This window comes from Azolla caroliniana, unplaced genomic scaffold (genome assembly GCF_043228905.1).
Source record: "Azolla caroliniana isolate FFs.n. ecotype wild unplaced genomic scaffold, voAzoCaro1.0.p SCAF_1, whole genome shotgun sequence".
Taxonomy (NCBI): Eukaryota; Viridiplantae; Streptophyta; class Polypodiopsida; order Salviniales; family Salviniaceae; genus Azolla; species Azolla caroliniana.
The window spans coordinates 15,882,057-15,900,194 of record NW_028230436.1 but is presented as its reverse complement, the minus strand read 5'-3'; the positions used below and the strand labels follow the sequence as shown (position 1 = coordinate 15,900,194).

The 18,138-nt window shown below is 38.7% G+C and overlaps 1 protein-coding gene across 1 annotated transcript; it reads left to right on the top strand.

Moving 5' to 3' along the window:
* Positions 1 to 4,488: 4,488 nt before the first annotated feature.
* SAP (Transducin/WD40 repeat-like superfamily protein) lies at positions 4,489 to 9,950 on the top strand. Its single transcript, XM_087316354.1, has 3 exons — positions 4,489 to 4,599; positions 8,054 to 8,203; positions 8,415 to 9,950. Exons 1-3 carry the CDS (start codon positions 4,489 to 4,491, stop codon positions 9,726 to 9,728), a joined length of 1,575 nt encoding a protein of 524 aa, XP_087172480.1. The 3' UTR covers positions 9,729 to 9,950.
* The last annotated feature ends 8,188 nt before the right edge of the window (positions 9,951 to 18,138 follow it).

The window sequence follows — 18,138 nt, the reverse complement described above, 5'->3', positions numbered from 1 at the left end:
TTCCCCAAAAGACTGCACCTCATGTGAAGATAACAGAGGTATACTTACGACCTAAAAGTCTAAGAATTTGAAACCAAAACCTTTTAGCGAACACACACTCCCAAAATACATGATGCAATGACTCAGATGCAAACCCACACATAACACATGACCGATCACTCACAGGACCCCTCAATAGTTCACCTACTGGCAATACATAGTGAATCATCAACCAACGGAAATGCAATATCTTATTCATACATTTAGTTACCCAAAACCTTTTCCAAAACATCCTCATATGAGAGGAGGAGACATTACCTTCCTCCCAATACTTTTTTCCCGCTGGGATAGACTCGGTCTGATTCAACATAAAGTTTCTACCCAATGCCACCGAATATGAGAAGAATGGTAGGATCTTATTCGTTGGGTCAGACATGGACACTTTCCAACCATAATCTGATGGGTCCCACTACAGATCGACAAGTGTCCTAGAGTGTAAAACCCAAATATGAGATGCATAGTTAGCAATTAACGGACTAGGATCGGAAAATATTTTTTTATCTAATCTAGCAATTACTCTCACTGGCAATTGCTTTGCATTGGACATAATTGAAGACTCCTCCGCCACTAATATCAATCTACCATTGTCCAAAACTTCGTAACAATAAAAATTGGCATTATGATGATATAAACGAGCTCCTATTAGTATATTAAATGTCGAAAACATACCATACCAACTTTGAACATAATCAAACTACAAAGTTGGTAGTGTGACCTGATACACCATGGACAATTGAGAGAACATTATCCGTGCACCTCTTAAATTAGACAACATACTCTTTTGGTCGTGTGCTAAAGTTTGTAGAAGCTTTATCCAATCCGCAACTGTACGGGCTGGCCCACTGTCCATTGCCACCCAAGATAACCTTGGTCGTAGACCCAAAACACATGCAGCTTCATCCGTAAATAAAGGATTCCAGATCAAAGGTTGACGCATGAATTGATGATAATTTCTCGGTGGCAAGAAAACAAGCGCTTGCCGCAGAGTTTCCCATGCCCGAAAAATTCCACTAAAGAAACGTAATGATCCAACATTGGACTTAGGTAATGGAAAATCTGAATTAAAAAACCACCTAAGACTATCATGCCATTGCCCTCTTACTGAGGGCTTAACCTTATGCAAGTGCTGAATCCATAGCTTTTTCCATAACTCATCACCTGGCAATAAACTCCTAACGACATGTTTAGCAATTAAGGCTTTACTTTGCATAAAAGGGTCAATCAAACCTAGACCTCCTTTCTATTTAGATTGTGTTAGAACCGACCAAGCTACCTTTGCTACAGAATTGTCTGCAATAGTGTTCCCCCAAATGAAATTACGTATAAGGCGTTGAACTTTAAGCATTATTGACCTAGAAAATAGCCAGGTAGATGTTATATACCAAATCGAAGACAAAAGCACTGAGTTAGCTACAACTACACGCCCTGCTAAGGATAGCTTCTCCTTGTTCCAATATATTAACTTGTTCCTTAATCTTAACAATAATGGTGCAATCATATCCTCTGCATTTAAACCCAAACCCACTCTACAACCTAAATATCTAATGGATTGACCATGTGGTATCCATGTAAAACCTGAGGTAGGTATATTAACTGGCGGATCTCCCGAAGCAATCCAAAAACCTGATGATTTATCCCAATTTATCAATGCTCCGGATGCATGTGAGAAATCATCCACAACTTTTTGTACCTGTAACAAATTAACTTGTGAGGCAACAACGTATAGAGTTGTATCATCAACAAACTCACTATCCACGCCAGCATTTTCCACAGATAGTGCTAAACCTTTAATATTTACATCTTGAGAATTTAGATGTATGGAAAACGCTTCAGATACTAGTAGAAACAGAAAAGGAGCAAGTGGACATCCCTGTCGCACGGATCTTGAAATAGAAAACTGCCTACCAATATCCCCCGCAAATAAAAGAGAACTATGTGCATGACGATATAATGTTGTCACTCCTTGTATCCAGGTGGTGGGAAAACCCATCCTAAGTAGTGTTCCCTCCATAAAATCCCAATCTACTCTATCATAAGCTTTTTCAAAATCAAGAAATAACACTGCTAGATCTTGCTTACGTAATTCAACAATTGCCACCATTTCCCAAAAAAGAATAATATTGTCAAAAATACTTAGCTCTTTCATAAAACCGGTTTGGGAATCATGAATTAGCTCCGGGAGATAAGGTTGTAACCTTCTAGCTATTGTTTTTGCTAATATCTTATAAATAACATTCAACAGAGTAATTGGTCTCCAATGACTAAGTTCTTCTACCTATCCATTTATTTTAGGAATCATATAGATTAACCCCTCATTCCATTCTTGTGGCATATTTCCTAAGTCTAAGATCTGTTGATAAGCTTTGGTAAGGCCATCACCTATCAAATCCCAATATTTTATATACCATTGGACTCCCATCCCATCCAATCCAGGACAAACATCCTTTGCAAGAGCTTTTACTGCTTTAAGAATCTCTTGGGAACTTAAAGGCTGCAAAAGACATTCTGAAAGTTGTACCGACACCATCTTGCGAATCCTTGACCATATGATGTCCCTTTTAACTAAATCATCCCCAGAAAAGGATCTAGCTTTCAATAAAGTCTCATAATAAGAACCATCAGGACATTTTAACCGAGAAATCCTAACATTCGACTTATAATGATTATGTGTTGCAAAGAACATTTTAGTGACTTTATCTCCCGATTCTGCCCATGTAGATGATATATTATGATAATGAAAATCAACGGCAATCTTTTCTAATTCCAATATCTGATTCCCTAGTTGTATCACTCGGGAACTTATATAACTTGAATATGGTCTTTTTTCTTGCAGATGTTGCAAGGACCTTAACCCCCTACGAAGTCTTCCTATTTAGTAAAAGACGCATAGAATATTTGTTTAGACTTAAAATGGAAAAATTGTTGTATTTCACCAAGAGCCTTCTGAACACTTGATAGTGCAAAATCATAAGAATAGTCATATTTATTCCAAATATTATGTATAATAGGAGCACACTCTTGACTAAGAAACACATGATTTGGAATTCTAAACCTAGAAGTTTTATGATGTTCCTGCAATACTATAACTAAACGAAGCAGTGCATGGTCAGAAAAAGAGAATGAAGGTATGATTCCAATGGAACCTCCTTTGTCCCATAAAAACTTATCAGCATAGAATCTATCTAACCTAGATAAATTGGTATGTGACTCTCTTCTATTTGACCTTGAGTAAGCTAACGAATCTTGTATCCTTACAAAAGAAGGCACATGCCATAAATCCACTAAATCCAAAGAAAAAATCAAACGTTCCCATTCATATAATTCTGTGCCTGCCAATGTTTGTGATGTGCCTCCTAACCTATCACTCACATCCTCCAACATATTAAAATCACCCGCAATTGCCCAATGGTTAATAGTTGGTAACTTTGACATTATATTCTTCCATAATATCGTTCTATCTCTTGCATGATTCGGAGCATAGATATTTAGCAAACCCCACTTCTTCAATCCTAGTTGAAAAATTACATAATGACCTCTACCACACGTCAAGATGCCATAATGTAAGAACGAAGGCTCACATCAAACTTTGTTTAGTTAAGGATAAGGCAATACATGACTATAGTTTATAACTATCGATGAAGATGAAGTGCAAAATTTTTATTTTATTTTTCAAAGATTTTCTTCAATAGTATTAAGCAAAAACGTTAGAAGGCTACAACTCGAACTTGTCTGCCCAGAAGCTTGCAATTTTTTATTTATAATGATGTACAATAATTCTAAGACCAAAGATAGGACTTTGCAGAAGGTGTTGGAATTTTCTGATGTACATTGCCATGATTTAATGATATTCAAGAAAGGGTCCATGGGAGTCGATAGTGTCATTGAGGCTTGTGACTTGACTCTGTTAATAGGGGCAACTTTTTCCATAAGTGAAGAAGCTTCTTCCTTCTCTTGTTCACAGTCTTCTGGAAAACCATGCATATTGTCATATTGGCCACGGACTACTGCCAACAAGTTCTTCCATATCTTAAGCAGGACATATGAGAGACGAAGATCTGCCGCATCATAAAATCGATTACATCGACATTTCCATAATGCCCATAACGTTACCGTAGTCACTGTTTTCCAAACTTGGACAAATTGCACCTGCTTTCAAGGTTCCTGAAAGGGGCTAACTAATATCAATCTTCTATTATGTACCACCATTGCCTCCTGAACATCGTTTGCCTCATCTATTATGTTTTGATTTAAAAATGCCTACAATGGGGTGTTCTCGAGATCAAACGACTTGGGAAAGATGTTAGTGCTATCACGAATGTGCACATGCCTCATGCTGCTTGAACATGAAGACTATTTGTTCATTAGCCCAAGATATAGTGTTGCATGTATTGGGGTGTCTCGAAGATTAAAGGACTTAGGAAAGATGATGGTGTTAGCATGCATCTAGACATGGATCATGTTGCTCAAATTGAACATGAATTGCCCATGAGCCCCAGATGTAGGGTTGCATGTATTGGGGTGGCTTTAAGATCAAAAGATTTAGGAAAGATGATGGTGTTAGTAAGTATGCACGTGGACATGCATCATGTTGCTCAAATTTTAAAACGAATTGCCCATGAGCCCATGATGTAGGGTTTTGAATTTAAAATGTCTACAATGGGGCGACTTCGAGATTTAAAGGGTTGTGAGAGATGTTGGTGTTACCATGCATTTGGACATGTATGATGTTGCTAAATTTCGAACATTATTATTGATCGAAGTGCTCATTTTTGCACATGAAATACTAGCTGGATAATCAATTGGTGAATAAGAAAATGTTTACATGTTTACTTTATAAATAAGGAAATCAAAGAGATGGGAGAATAATGATGTATTAATAAAATATGTAAAAATATATTAACACAAACAATTGACAATGGGGGACACTTGGAACAATAAAGAAACAGGATACATAATAAATGTAAGATTATGCTAATGCCTTTTATTTGAAGGCAAATCTTCCTTCTTCTTTGAAAAGAATGCATTTGATTCAAATCAAGCATAAGGGTTGCAAAGTTTTTTTTTACACCATTCCCAGAAGGAGCCGTAACTTTCAAGATTTTACAATTTGCAAGTGATGATGATTACAATCCCATCATAAATTGAACTTGATGATTATGATTGAAATCATTTCCCTCAATTACTATTTTGCGGCAACTAGTTTGTAGCAATGAAATATTGATTGTCAATGTAGTAGTTTTGTGCACCAACATTGTTCATGTGAACATGTTGGACGAGTACCAAAATGACAGTTGCGATCTTTTATTAGGCAACCAATGTATTTACGCTTATAGCACTTAGTTGGACATCATGATCATAGGATACTATCATGACATATAAGCAAATGGCAAGGGCAACCTATTATCGAAGTTCGAACCTATTTTCAAGGCATGTTTGTAGGAGATTTCATTTTTAAGATATCTTTCATCATGGCACACCTTGGTTCAAACGCAAGTATTCTTACTCCAATGACCCATCTCTTAGCATAGATATGTATACACTTCAAGTATGTCATATTATGCCATTGCATGTGGGAATAAATATTTGACTGACAATGTGAATGGAGATGTTTATTACATGGATTGCATTCATGATATGAGAATATATACAACACCAACATGATAAACATCCTTATTAAAAAAAACTCAGAAGAAGTACTCTTGCTTCTGTTTCGAGTTCTTTGGTCTCTTTGTATATTACAAGGGTGGTGATGTGCTTGCAAATCATGAACCAAATGTACAAGGCCAATGATGATATGCGAACATGAAGAACACACACAAATAGCAATATAAGTATCACTCGATCCAAGCCATTTTTAAATTTTAAAACTCTAGGGGATGTAGAGAGTACACATGTATAGACTATAGTTACCTCATTTATATTTGCAAATATTGGAGTTTATATTTTAGGTTGGATTACATGTTGGGACATTCATAATCAACTATGGACACAACTCGTGATATGTGTCAAGGTCACCATATGTAGTACATGTTAGGTTCAAGCTTGTTGAAGATTATAGGAGTGGGACAATATGTATGACATTGCTTAGCTTTATCTGCAAGGTTGCAACTGTAATAATATGGGGTACAAATATCTATAAATCAAGGGTACGCACTAGATGTTAAAGTCGTAGTTAAGCATTTGCTATGATGTTGGTGCTTGAAAGAAAGCATTGCAAGTGCATGTCGATCTACATGCGCTCACCGACATATTAAGTGTCAACAATTAAATGCTTGGTGAGGCATCTTGTATGGAATTGAAGACCTAATTTATATGGAGGTTTGTAAAGTAGCCACGACTAAGGAAACATTTTGTTATCTTACGAATACCTAATCTTAAATTTATACCCAAAACACCAACCAGAATTAAGCTAAAAGCGGGTATTCATGTCCCCAATTTCGATTCTATGGCTTTAAGTTGAATGTTTCAAAGGGCTATGAAAGTGGACTGAATGGCCAAAATTAGAAAAGCCATTAATTACGAGTACATTAATCAAATTTAAGTATTGAATGTTTTCTTGTATTGCTAACATGAAGTGTTGTGTGAAACCTTATTGTTGGTAGGCTCCAAAACTGAGGCCCACATTGACATGTTCTAAGATCCAAGTACAATGTGGATGTCAAAATTTTAAACTAAGTCGCTTCACCATTGGAGCGAATCCAGATGAAGCTTAAATTGAAACATACATTATTTAGAGAGAGAGAGAGAGAGAGGTGAAATAACGAGAGGGAACATCCTATCTGATTTCCCATCAAATTACTTAGACAATCCTATTGATGTGATATTATTATCATTAATCTAGAAAACCAGACATATTCTATGTATCTAGTAGCAGAGATCAGACCATAGGATGTTCACTTAAGTGACCCCCGTAAACATGTATGGTTTGTTCAATGTTGTACAAAAGCATAGCATTAAAAGTTTATAATACTAGGATTGTCTTGTTGAGTCTGCCATTGATGTTATGAAACAAAAGTTACCCTAAAGGTAATGAAGTGTTCAAAACTAGGGTAGACCCTTCTTTAAGTGTTAATAGGAACATAAATTTAGATGGAGGACAAGAAGAAGAGTATTTAAGTTTTAACTTTCTCTAAAGACTCAGATGTGGCCTGTGAGACCACAAAAATGATATACACCACATTATATAGCTTACTGGATTAAATGAATAATTGAGAGAATGTATGTAAAAATGCTAAGAAGATGTAAGATTGGCCATATTAACATATCCCGAAACCCCACTGTACACATGACTCATCCTGAACTTTTCAACGATGTTCGACGACGAGTCCCCGACTACCATTCCCAATGATGGATGGATGGTGACAAGTGTCGACTCAAGCCTCTCATCTACGGTCTGTCCTTTGCCAAGATGGGGGGGGGTTCTTCTTAATATCCATTAGGAGAGGAGGAGGGGGGGGGGGGGGAGGATGATCAGTAATTATTGAGCGGGAAGGGGGTTGGGAGGAGAGGGCGGGGGGCATATATTAGGCAACGTGGAATGGCTAGCCGTACTATATACACACACACACCCTCTTTGTTATATTTATTACGTATACATATGATATATATGTATATATACTTTTATAAGTATTTTCTTATACGTAATATATATGTATTTTTTTATTTATTCCGTCACAAATGTTCTATTTGTTGTGCGTGTGTGTATGTACAGTATATGTATGCATCATCTATATAATATATAGTATTATTAATATTTTGTTGTGGCTCCTGCTGTAAGTTTGCCGCTGCAGCGTCGTCATCCATCATCGTCCACCGTTTCCGTCCGTCCGTCCGTCCATCTCCTCTCTTCTTCTTCCTCTTCCTTTCAATAACGAATCTCACACCGTCACATCATTGCCTACGTATACCCATACATACATACATACAGCTATCTATCTATCTATCTTTAGTTAGTACATATATATATATATATTATACATACATACATATATATTAATATATATATTATAGGTAGGTGTCCGTGCTGGCTTCGTCATGGCCGGAGGAATGCATCGAGCGGCTGGCGTACCACGTGGGCGCAGCAGCAGCCTCCTCCTCCTCCTCCTCCTCCGTCGTCGCTGCAGGCCCCCTCTCCGCCGCCCCTGCACTCGCCTCCTTCTTCCAGGTTCGCCCATCCCCCCATGTCACCCTCATCTACATACATACATACATACATATACATGCACTCCCATCCCATCCCATCCCATCCCATCCCATCTCATCTCATCTAACAACCATCACCATCAGCATCACCCATGGATGGATGGATGGATGCCATTTTTGTTAAATTTCTGCTTCCATTTCTTAAAATGTAATGCGATTATTAATTCTTCCAGGTTTGCTCGGGCTGGCAAGCCGTTTCTTACTCGGAGAGCCTCTGGCGGGACCTCACCAAATCCGTGTGGAAGGAAAACCGCCGGTTTTGCAGAGGCTCCTGGAGGAGGACCTACATCTACCTTCACAAAACCGCTTCCAACTTTATCCATGGCAGAGCAGAGTACTCCGTCCTTCACTACCGTCGCCAGCCCTCTGCCAGCCTCTCTTCTTCTAGCCACAATGCGGGCTACGGAGATTCTCACATGGTCTGTAGGAGATTAGCTCTAGCTTCCCGCTTCATAGCCGCTGGTTTCTCTGATGGTTCAGTCATGGTATTCCACAGTGGTGGTAGCAGGGACTGTATCTTCAGTGTGAAGCCCACCCATGAGATAATCATAGGTCCCCACTCTCGGGCCATATCTGGGCTGTTTATCGAGGAGGGGGAGCTGAACCAAGTGATGTTTGCTTCCATGGATGGCAGTTTGTTTGAGGGTGTAATCACCGCTAGAGGTATAGCCGGTGGCGAGAGAGGTGGGTACAGAAGAGTGATGGTTGGGAACTATGTGAATGATGGTATACTAGTTGATTTCACTGGAGACAGTGACAGATGGGTTGGCCTCTATGTTGGTGTCAATGGCCGTTCTCTCCACATCTGGGACGCTTCCACCCATGACCTGATCTTCAATGGCGGCAACATGACAGACCCGGATGCGTACCATGGTTGGCATTTGTTGGTTGACAATGTGAACCAATACATCGGGCGTGTCGAGATTGTAAGCCAAGCCACTAAGGTCATCGTGGTGGCCACCCGGTCACGGTTGTGCGTCATGGACATGGAGCATTTCACCATGCTATTCGATATCCCCTCCCACTTTCTCGTGATGCCGTTCGATGATGATCACATCCTTTGTCCCACTCTCTCCTCGTGCCGCAACTTTGCATCGCTTGTGTTGAAAAGCGGGATCGCTATCCTCATCGAGATCGGCACGAGCACATTACAACCCCATGTTCGACATTTCGATGCGAGCCGAATCTTGACACCTTACCGCAATATCAATAATGAATCTGATGAGGTTGACGGGGCTGATGACAATAATGATGATGATGATGATGGTGTAATGTGCGTCAATGGTGCTATGAACTCGCGCCACTTGTTCTTATGCTGCAATGGTGTCATCCATGTATGGGAATATAGATCGTGTGTGCATTTGTATGGCCTGTCGAATCCAACCAACATCGCCAATGTTACTGATCTAGTTGCTAATGATCGGTTTGTGGCTTGCTGTAGCAAAGATATTGAAGGCATACATTTGTGGGATTTCTCTGGATACTAGCTAATAATGTTGCCAGTTAATGTAGATATATATATATATATATAATAAGTGCATTCAGAGCCTCAATTTTGTGATGATGAACTCACTGTAGTAGAGGAAATTGAGCTGATATGTATGTAGTCCTATCTAATCTCTATATCATATGTAACTTGTGGTCTAAAATTCACAATAATATTCTTGTAAGAGTCTCTCATGGTCACAAATGTAGTGCTAATTCATTCTTGTCATTTTTACTGTCTCATTGTGTGTAGATACTAGACATCTGATTTTTGTTGTTGCCACAAAGTGATTGTATGTTTTTTATGTTGGCTTTCCCGATGATGGGTCATGGATGCTCACATGCAATGGAATACTTGATGTTTGCCACAAATATTTTTAGTATGGTAGGGTGTTTATTAATTTGTTGTATACACTCTTGTGATGATTTAATTAAAAGAGTGTGTTTTTGGAAAATAAAATAAAAGACTGTGATAAATGGATTAATCCGGTTTTTTACATGGGCATGGAAATTTACACTTCCATGGAAATCCATAAAATTAGTACTTCTAGTGAATCAAACTTATTGTTTTGATCTCTTTGTTATGATGTAACGAATGTTCCTAAAATGTGAAAACTTGGTTAAAAGAGCCGAGTTAGAAGATGAACTTTGCTGGTTAATGTAATACTGACTCAAAATAATATCTCAAAAGTTTTGCTACACACAAACCCCACACGCACACGCACACACACATGCACACGCACACGCACATGCACCACAAATGTTTGTATATTGGAAATAATTGGATGACCTGAGTAAGTGCATATGCTACCAAGGATGTGATATATTACTATCGCTTTGTATATTTTCTCTTATATTCATGTTCACAATAAACACGAACAACCATGAAAACATACCCCTTGTGGATCAAGGATTTGGCTTTGTTCATTCCCATCCCGATTCCCTCCATGAAAACTTTCCCCTTGGGGATCCAACACTTTGGCTTTGTTCATTCACATTCCTCACTTTCACCGAATGTTTTTACCCCTTATTTACTCCTTGTATTTATATTTGATATGTCATGATTGCGAAAGAGAAATGAATGTTAAAAATTCATATAGGTAAGGTGGTGGATGCCGATAGGACAAGGTCATGAGTTCAAGTGAACTTTGGTCATAAGTTCAAGTACTTAGGAGAGAGAGAAGGTGGTCACTAGTTTAAAGTGCCCTTGGAGAGACAAAGTTCCCATAGTTTCACGATAACTCTTCCAAGCCAAAGTTCCCATAGTTTCGCAACAACTTAATATAATGGAATGCCAACCTTGTGTTCACATATGCAATCATCTAGTTACCTCACATCGAAACCATGACCCACATTTAGTACAAAAGTCTTGCAAACAACCCTTTCAAAGGGCAAGCAAAAGGTTATATGTTCAAACTAAATCTTGCAAACAACCCTTTCAAAGAACAAGCAAAAGGTTATACTTATATGTTCAAACCTACATTTTGTATACATAGATGCCTAGTAAAGTTGATTTTGAGCATAGATCTATGGCTTAACAAGTATACGGCTTGGTTTATCTCTCATGCACGGCTATTGTATGGTTTACTGTAGTCTCACATTCAATGGGATTTGAACATAGATCTACACATATGGTCGATCAAAATGCATCTTACTTAAAATAATTTCATAACACTTAAAACTTGCATCTAACCCCAAACATTTTGACACATGCAATAATACTGGGAATATGATTTACCACTAATATTCCCTACACACATGTAACTTCTAATTGGGTGGCATTTGACCATCTACACTTTTACCCAAGTTCACTAGTGTAGCCACAATTTTGTTTTCCCATGTCTGTACATGAACACGTTGATAAATAAAGTTTTGATGCATATATCTACTGGAATTTACGTGATATCTAGAATGTGCACTAGCTAAAGTTCATATTTTCTTTAATATATGGATATTTATAAATGAAAGCTTTATAGGGTAACAATAAAGAATTTCTTTAAAGTTGTTTGTGAAATCATGATTGGCACTGTAGAGGACACTCCATTTTACTACAACACTAAGTGATATTCGATAGTGAGTACACTTGTGTAACTAGGGAAAACAACTCTGCATGTTCCATAACTAGATCGGAATATTGGCTTCATATTTAGAGAGTACATTTAGCTTGCAACTTGTTTGCATGTATAGCATGATATTTTTTGTGGTCCTCCATGCTGCACAACTTCCCATTTTGATGTAAGGAAATGTGTTGACATATAGACATAGGATTAGTCATCCATCTGACTATAGTTCTGGTCGGTTCTACAAATGTAAGGTGCATGTCGATAAATTCAATGTTTGGTACATTCGTACCTATTATTTCTAATTTACTTTATAGGGTATGATAGTCCTTTTGGACGATCATTGACTTTTTGATTACGTATTGATAAAGATATATGTACGTGGTAATGACGGTTGTGTGACAATCTAGAGTTATTCTTGTTTGGCCCTAACTAGAAGAGTTATTCACAAGTTTGCTCATGGTTGTTCAAATAGTTAATTGGTTGAGGATCTGGTTAGCTTTTCTTTAATAGTCAAAGAGTAGTAAAAGTTATACTTCCATTCAACAAAATATTAATTGTACTTTATTATTAAAGAATATGTGAATCTATGGTGTACTTCATTATTGTTCCGGACTATCCGTTCTGTTTACTCACGATCATCTTTGAGGATATTGTATTTGTCCCTTTATGCAATACTAATGCTCATCATTACAAACTTTGAGGGAAACAAGTGCTAGAGGCATAAATAAGTTTGAGCTCGAGCTAGATGGTTAGCTTTGGGTACCCATAGCTAGGAACCTCTAGTACGAAAAGAACCTATGCTTTCGGTGTTTAAAATATTAGTGACATCTATGCACTTCATATTTTTCAGCTTCTCTAATAATGCAAGTAACGATGATGGCATGTGTCACAAAAGTGTATACCCCAACTCAAAAGTGTATAGCAAGTGCGCCATCTATTAATGTGTTAATTGAACATCAATTCATATTTGCTTAGGACAAGAGTTCTTAATTTTGACGAGCACATTTTTACAAGCTACTTTCTAGTTTTGATGTAATGATATTGTGCTTGTTGGGTTTACAATAGTCGTGTCTTTGGTGTTGGACCAATTAATCATATGGGGTAATTGAGCCTCATATTCCTTTTGAGGAGAGTTCTCACCCTTGCATTATCCGTGTTTATTTCATGTATTTCACTTTCATTGCGCTGATGATAAGGGAAATTTATTTGGTTACAATATAGATTTTTACATCCAGTAATTGATGTTGTCCATGTTTCTTAAGCACGTTGACCTTAGATCAATATACTTATGTTCTTAATAATTTGGTCATAATGGTGGTCAAATATATACGTGAAGCTTCTTCTATATCACAGGTGTCGAGGGCATAGGTACAAACATTTTATTTTCCATGAATTATAGATACATTTTTCTACTCCATTTTTAATAACCTTTGAGTGATCTGACATGGCTCACGAGCTTTGATTAATATAAATTATTATAGACACCAATATAATATGTTATCCGAAATAAGGTACTATGCATGATGCTACATTGAATAACCCTACGGTTATTGCCTTACAAAGATGGTTGCTTAACGTGTGATGCATTAGAGTCATAAGACAAATAGAGGGGGCATTGGATAACTTAGTGATTTAGTGTGCTATCTAAGAAAGATATTTGTCATGTTGTGCATGGGTTTAGGTATTCTACTCTATGGAGCTTCATTTTGACATGTGCGAAAGTTTGAAACCAAAGATTAAAGTTATATCCTGTACTAGGGGAAGGTGCAAATAATAATCCTCACAATTGGTGAATTAGATATGAAGGAACAACCTTGCAACTAACCTTGACAATAGCTGAAACAAGCTCACCATTCAAGAGAGGCAAGAGAACAAAAGCCCAAAAAAGAGCATAGACAAAGGCGAAGTTATTTGAAGCCACAACCATTTTCATAAGTGTAAAATGATGTTGGGAGTGCCCTTCTATGAATGAGTAAATAAAATGATCCTTCTTGACCTCGTTGTTATTTGATTGTGGCATGTTGGGATATCATGGTATGGGCACCTAATATTGTTGGAGGCATATAGTCACAAAGATAGTTCAACCTTTTACCTTAGAAGGACACAATTACCCTAAGAAATTCACTAAAGAGAAGTTTATCTAGCTCATAACTCTATGGCAAAATCAAGCAAGAAGACATTCCACTTCATTAGTATATGCAATTAGAATTCAAATAATGAAGAAAAAAGTCCCTAAGTCAATTGGTAAAAAAATACTGATGAAGATTAACCAAGTCAAGCAAGTTGTTTGGGCACAACCCCCTTTTGAGTAGGTTTGAACTTTGAACCACATCTTCTGTGAACAAGGTAAGAAATTCTTGAAGCAACGCGTATTTGGAGCATCTTTTTGTTTCTTGATATGGGAAACAATCGCTAGGACACTTGATGCCCCCTTGATGAACTAAATAAGGATTCAAATAGTGCATTTCACTATATGTCTTTAATGACATCTAGGAGGGAAACAACTTTTAGCTGTTTAAATTTTCCTTTCCATGACCTATCCAATATCTATTACATGTGGATGATTAATGTATATGACCGTCTAGAAAAACTTCACTTATAGTAAATTAATAAATCCATAAAGAAATACAATTAGGGAACACATACGTTGAATACTCATTAGTGCATTCATTGCCCTAAACTAATTACAATACTTTGCCATTACACAAGACACAAGATATAGGTAATCATATCAATATGATTAACTTTGTACTTTGCAATGATAGTTTTTAATGAGTAATTAATGTTCTCTTTAATAAAAATGTTAAAACAGTTTGGAGAGATCTAAAAATATGAACATTCACTTGGAGTTGGAAGCTTTGATATCACATTTCAAATGATAGTCTTTAAGTATGAAGAGTTGAAATATATAATTTGGATGATTCTTTAGTATAAAGATTGACTTAGGAGTGTTGGTAAATGTGCTACTACATTTCAAATGTCAAATTGCTAGGTATTAAATTTGGATGACTTACATAGTTGAATTTGAAGTAATTGTTTATATCATGCATGGATGGTCACACAATGCTCTATCCTTGTCAAAAGATCACAATCATACAAGAATGTTTGTCGTTAAGTTTAAGAAGCTCACAAATCGTTTCTTAGAAAAAGAAATTCCACACCAAATACACCACACTTATAATCGTTGTGTATTGTGATAACATTTTGTGGTAATTAACAACAATATCGTATACTTGATGTAATTTAGCTATAAAGATGGTGAATGGAGCGCGTGCCTACACACCATAGCCAACTCACCCTATAACTTTACTTGGATTTATGGAATCAATGTCACAAACATGCACACATGATAATAGTTGAAAGAACAACATAAGACCTACTTTTTAGTCATAAACATAATGAACTCACATAGTAGTTGATAATGAAGTTTAGCATCAACATGGTAACTGAACACTCAATGAAAATATCCGTACTTGCAAATGCATATGATGAGAAGCTAGACACATGAATCCTGCTAAGTGTTGACTTGCTTTAAGGTATAAACTTATATATCAAAATAAGATAAGTACATACATACGAAATTAACAAAATAGGTTTTATACTCTTTTAACCAAATTGTTCAAAGTTCAAACAATGGTGGAAATAATAAAGTTGGATCATACAAACTAGTGAAAAATAGAACGTATATTCTAAGAGAGGACTTAGGTCCCGAATGAAACTACATTATCATAGAATATTGACCATTATGATATTGAATGGTCTCTCATGTTGTTTCCATTTGAAAGAATCGTAACTTTTGACTTTTGTACTATATCTAGGCACTTGACGCTCTGCACATACTGATTACAGAGAACTCAAGCCATGAGTCACGACAAATTAACACAAACTCTAACTTCCAACTTTCTATACTATACCTAGGAACTTGACGCTCTAGATATAATGACTACATGCAACTTTTCTAGCATTTATATTCACCAAACATTCGTAAATACGTATGTTATTGTTAATAATTAGGTAAATAACTAAGGGTTAATTAGTATCTAATGATGTGAGTAGTTAATCACGTATGTGGTTAAGCAACGGAAGATTATGTGATATGTGTGTGTATGTGTGAGTATGAGAGGAAGAGAGAAAGAACACTTATGAACAATAAGACAAGATGGGGGATGATTAACAAGAGTGTAGCAAGATAACCAAGCTCTCTATATTAATAAGCATCAAGTTACAAAAGTACTCCCAATGAGGTATATATAGAAGTCATGTGGAAGGGTGCACATGTGTGTGGAGAATATAGGTACAAGGATGTAAGACCTATATTAAATGAACTTGGTAGTGCAGTATCTAGAATGTATCTCACTCAAGTACAAAATCCTATTTAAGGCTTTACTGTCAACATTCTAATTAGATTCTATTTAGGTAACTACTAAGTTACATGGTTGACTAAATGACTAAAGCTAGTTGAGCTTGATATCTCAAAATGCCCCCTCAAGCTCAAGTGTGAGGTGTCCGACATTTAGTTTGACTATCAGCGTTGTCGGCTTCCATCCAGCTTCTGGCTCATGTCGGCTCTTGTTCGGTTTTCGGCTTTCTTCAGCCTTTCCGCGACAGTTTTGGTTCCTCCCCCTCAAGCTAGCGACGAAGGCTTGTAGTGTTAAATGGTCAAAGGACAAGTGCTTGCACCTCTTCATCCATGGTTTCCATCCATTGGGGGTCACAAGCCGCTTTTGTAAAGCTTTTGGGCTCTTGTTCGACCGCTACCTTCATCATTAAGGCATAGTGATGGGCCATATACTTGTTGTAGCCGAACCGTTGTCGCGTTACTACGCACGTGTGTGGAGAAACGAGGCGGGACCACCGGGGTCTTGAACCGAAGAGCAAGTGATAGAAGGGGAAAGAGAAAGAGAGAGGCGCCCGGTTACGTATGAGCAAAGAAACACAGGGACACGGCCCGTCAACGCAGAAGACACGAATGTTTGTATATTAACGAATGACAAATAAACAACAGAGCACGCGAGCGGTTACAACCAAATAGGCCAGCGAACAGATGCCGATGCCTGTTCGTCTGCGCACGAAAGGGGATAGGATGGAGGTGCTGCCGGAAGCACATAGGCGTTTCTCGAAGCAGCGCGAGCCTCCCGAAAATCTGCAGAGAAGAGCGATGGAGAACGAATCAGAGGAGAAGCGTTCGGTTTCAGTCCGACAACACTTCGTCCTCCTCAATGCGCGATCCCTCTCTCCCCGCGTCTCCCTCTCTTTTATAGCTTCGAGAAGGGAGCCGTTTCCCTCATTAACTTCCTACCTACCGAATCTAACTACCTAGGATATACCTTTGTACCTAATTCTCTATTATATACATTAAAGGGCGCGCACACGTGAAGAGCCGGTTCACGCGCTCTATGCACCGATTGCACTAAGGGACGGTTTTCTTCACGACATCCGCCCCCACCTAACCGCGCATCCACCGGTATGCGCCAAAATTGGGTTCTAGTTGGAGAAAACCGGTCCGGGTTCTGGTTCCTCATCCATCGGTTCGTCCTCCGTCTCAGACTGTTCGTCGTCGCTGTCCAGGCCTCTTAGATCCGGTTCGCCGTCGTGGCGCTTCTTGAACGCTTTGATCCGCTTCCCTGCTACCGGTATCGCCATCCTCGTACCGTCGAGTTCCGCCAGGTGATACGTCTCGTTGTCGTTGGTGCTCGTTACCACGTAAGGCCCGAACCACCGCTTTGCAAACTTCTGTGTTGCCCGATGCTGGTTGTCGAGGCTGCTGTCGTAGACTAGCACCCAGTCGCCTTCCTCGATTTTCTTTGGTCGGAGCCGGTGCGTTCGATCAAACCGGGCTTTGTTCCTCATCCTCGCCGTCCGAAGTCTCTCCGCCGCTCGTTCCACGTCCTCTGGCCTCCGCTCGAGCTGTCGTATACGCACCGCTAGCAGTTCTTCTCGGCTCATCTCGTCTCTCCAGTCCACTGTCGCCCAAGAGGAGATTGTCCGTTCCATCGGCATGATCGGCTTTTGTCCGAACATGAGCTCTGACGGCATGAACCCGGTTACTGAACTGTGCGTTGTCCGGTCCGCCCACAAGGCATAAGGTAACAGTCGTGGCCAGTTCCCAACCTGGCCTCCGCATGCCCGGACTAGCGCTTTGACGATTGGTCCGTGTCTGCGCTCCACCTTCCCGTTCGCCTCTGGATTGTACGCTGTGGTGAGCGAGAGCTTGACCCCTAACCGGTCGAACAACTCCTCGGCCTCTTCGATGTCCAACTCCCCGCGGTCAGCCACGATCTTCCTGACGCACCCGTACCGGCATATCACGTCTTCGATCAGGAACCGACACACGGCCGTGGTCGTTTTG

What these genes read in the sequence shown, in the direction of transcription:
- SAP (XM_087316354.1), top strand. Translation starts at nt 4,489, where the DNA reads ATGGATCATGTTGCTCAAATTGAACATGAATTGCCCATGAGCCCCAGA. An exon ending in TAGGAAAGATGATGGTGTTA is followed by an intron (nt 4,600 to 8,053) that starts GTAAGTATGCAC and finishes TATTATAGGTAG; the next exon opens with GTGTCCGTGCTGGCTTCGTC. An exon ending in CACTCGCCTCCTTCTTCCAG is followed by an intron (nt 8,204 to 8,414) that starts GTTCGCCCATCC and finishes TAATTCTTCCAG; the next exon opens with GTTTGCTCGGGCTGGCAAGC.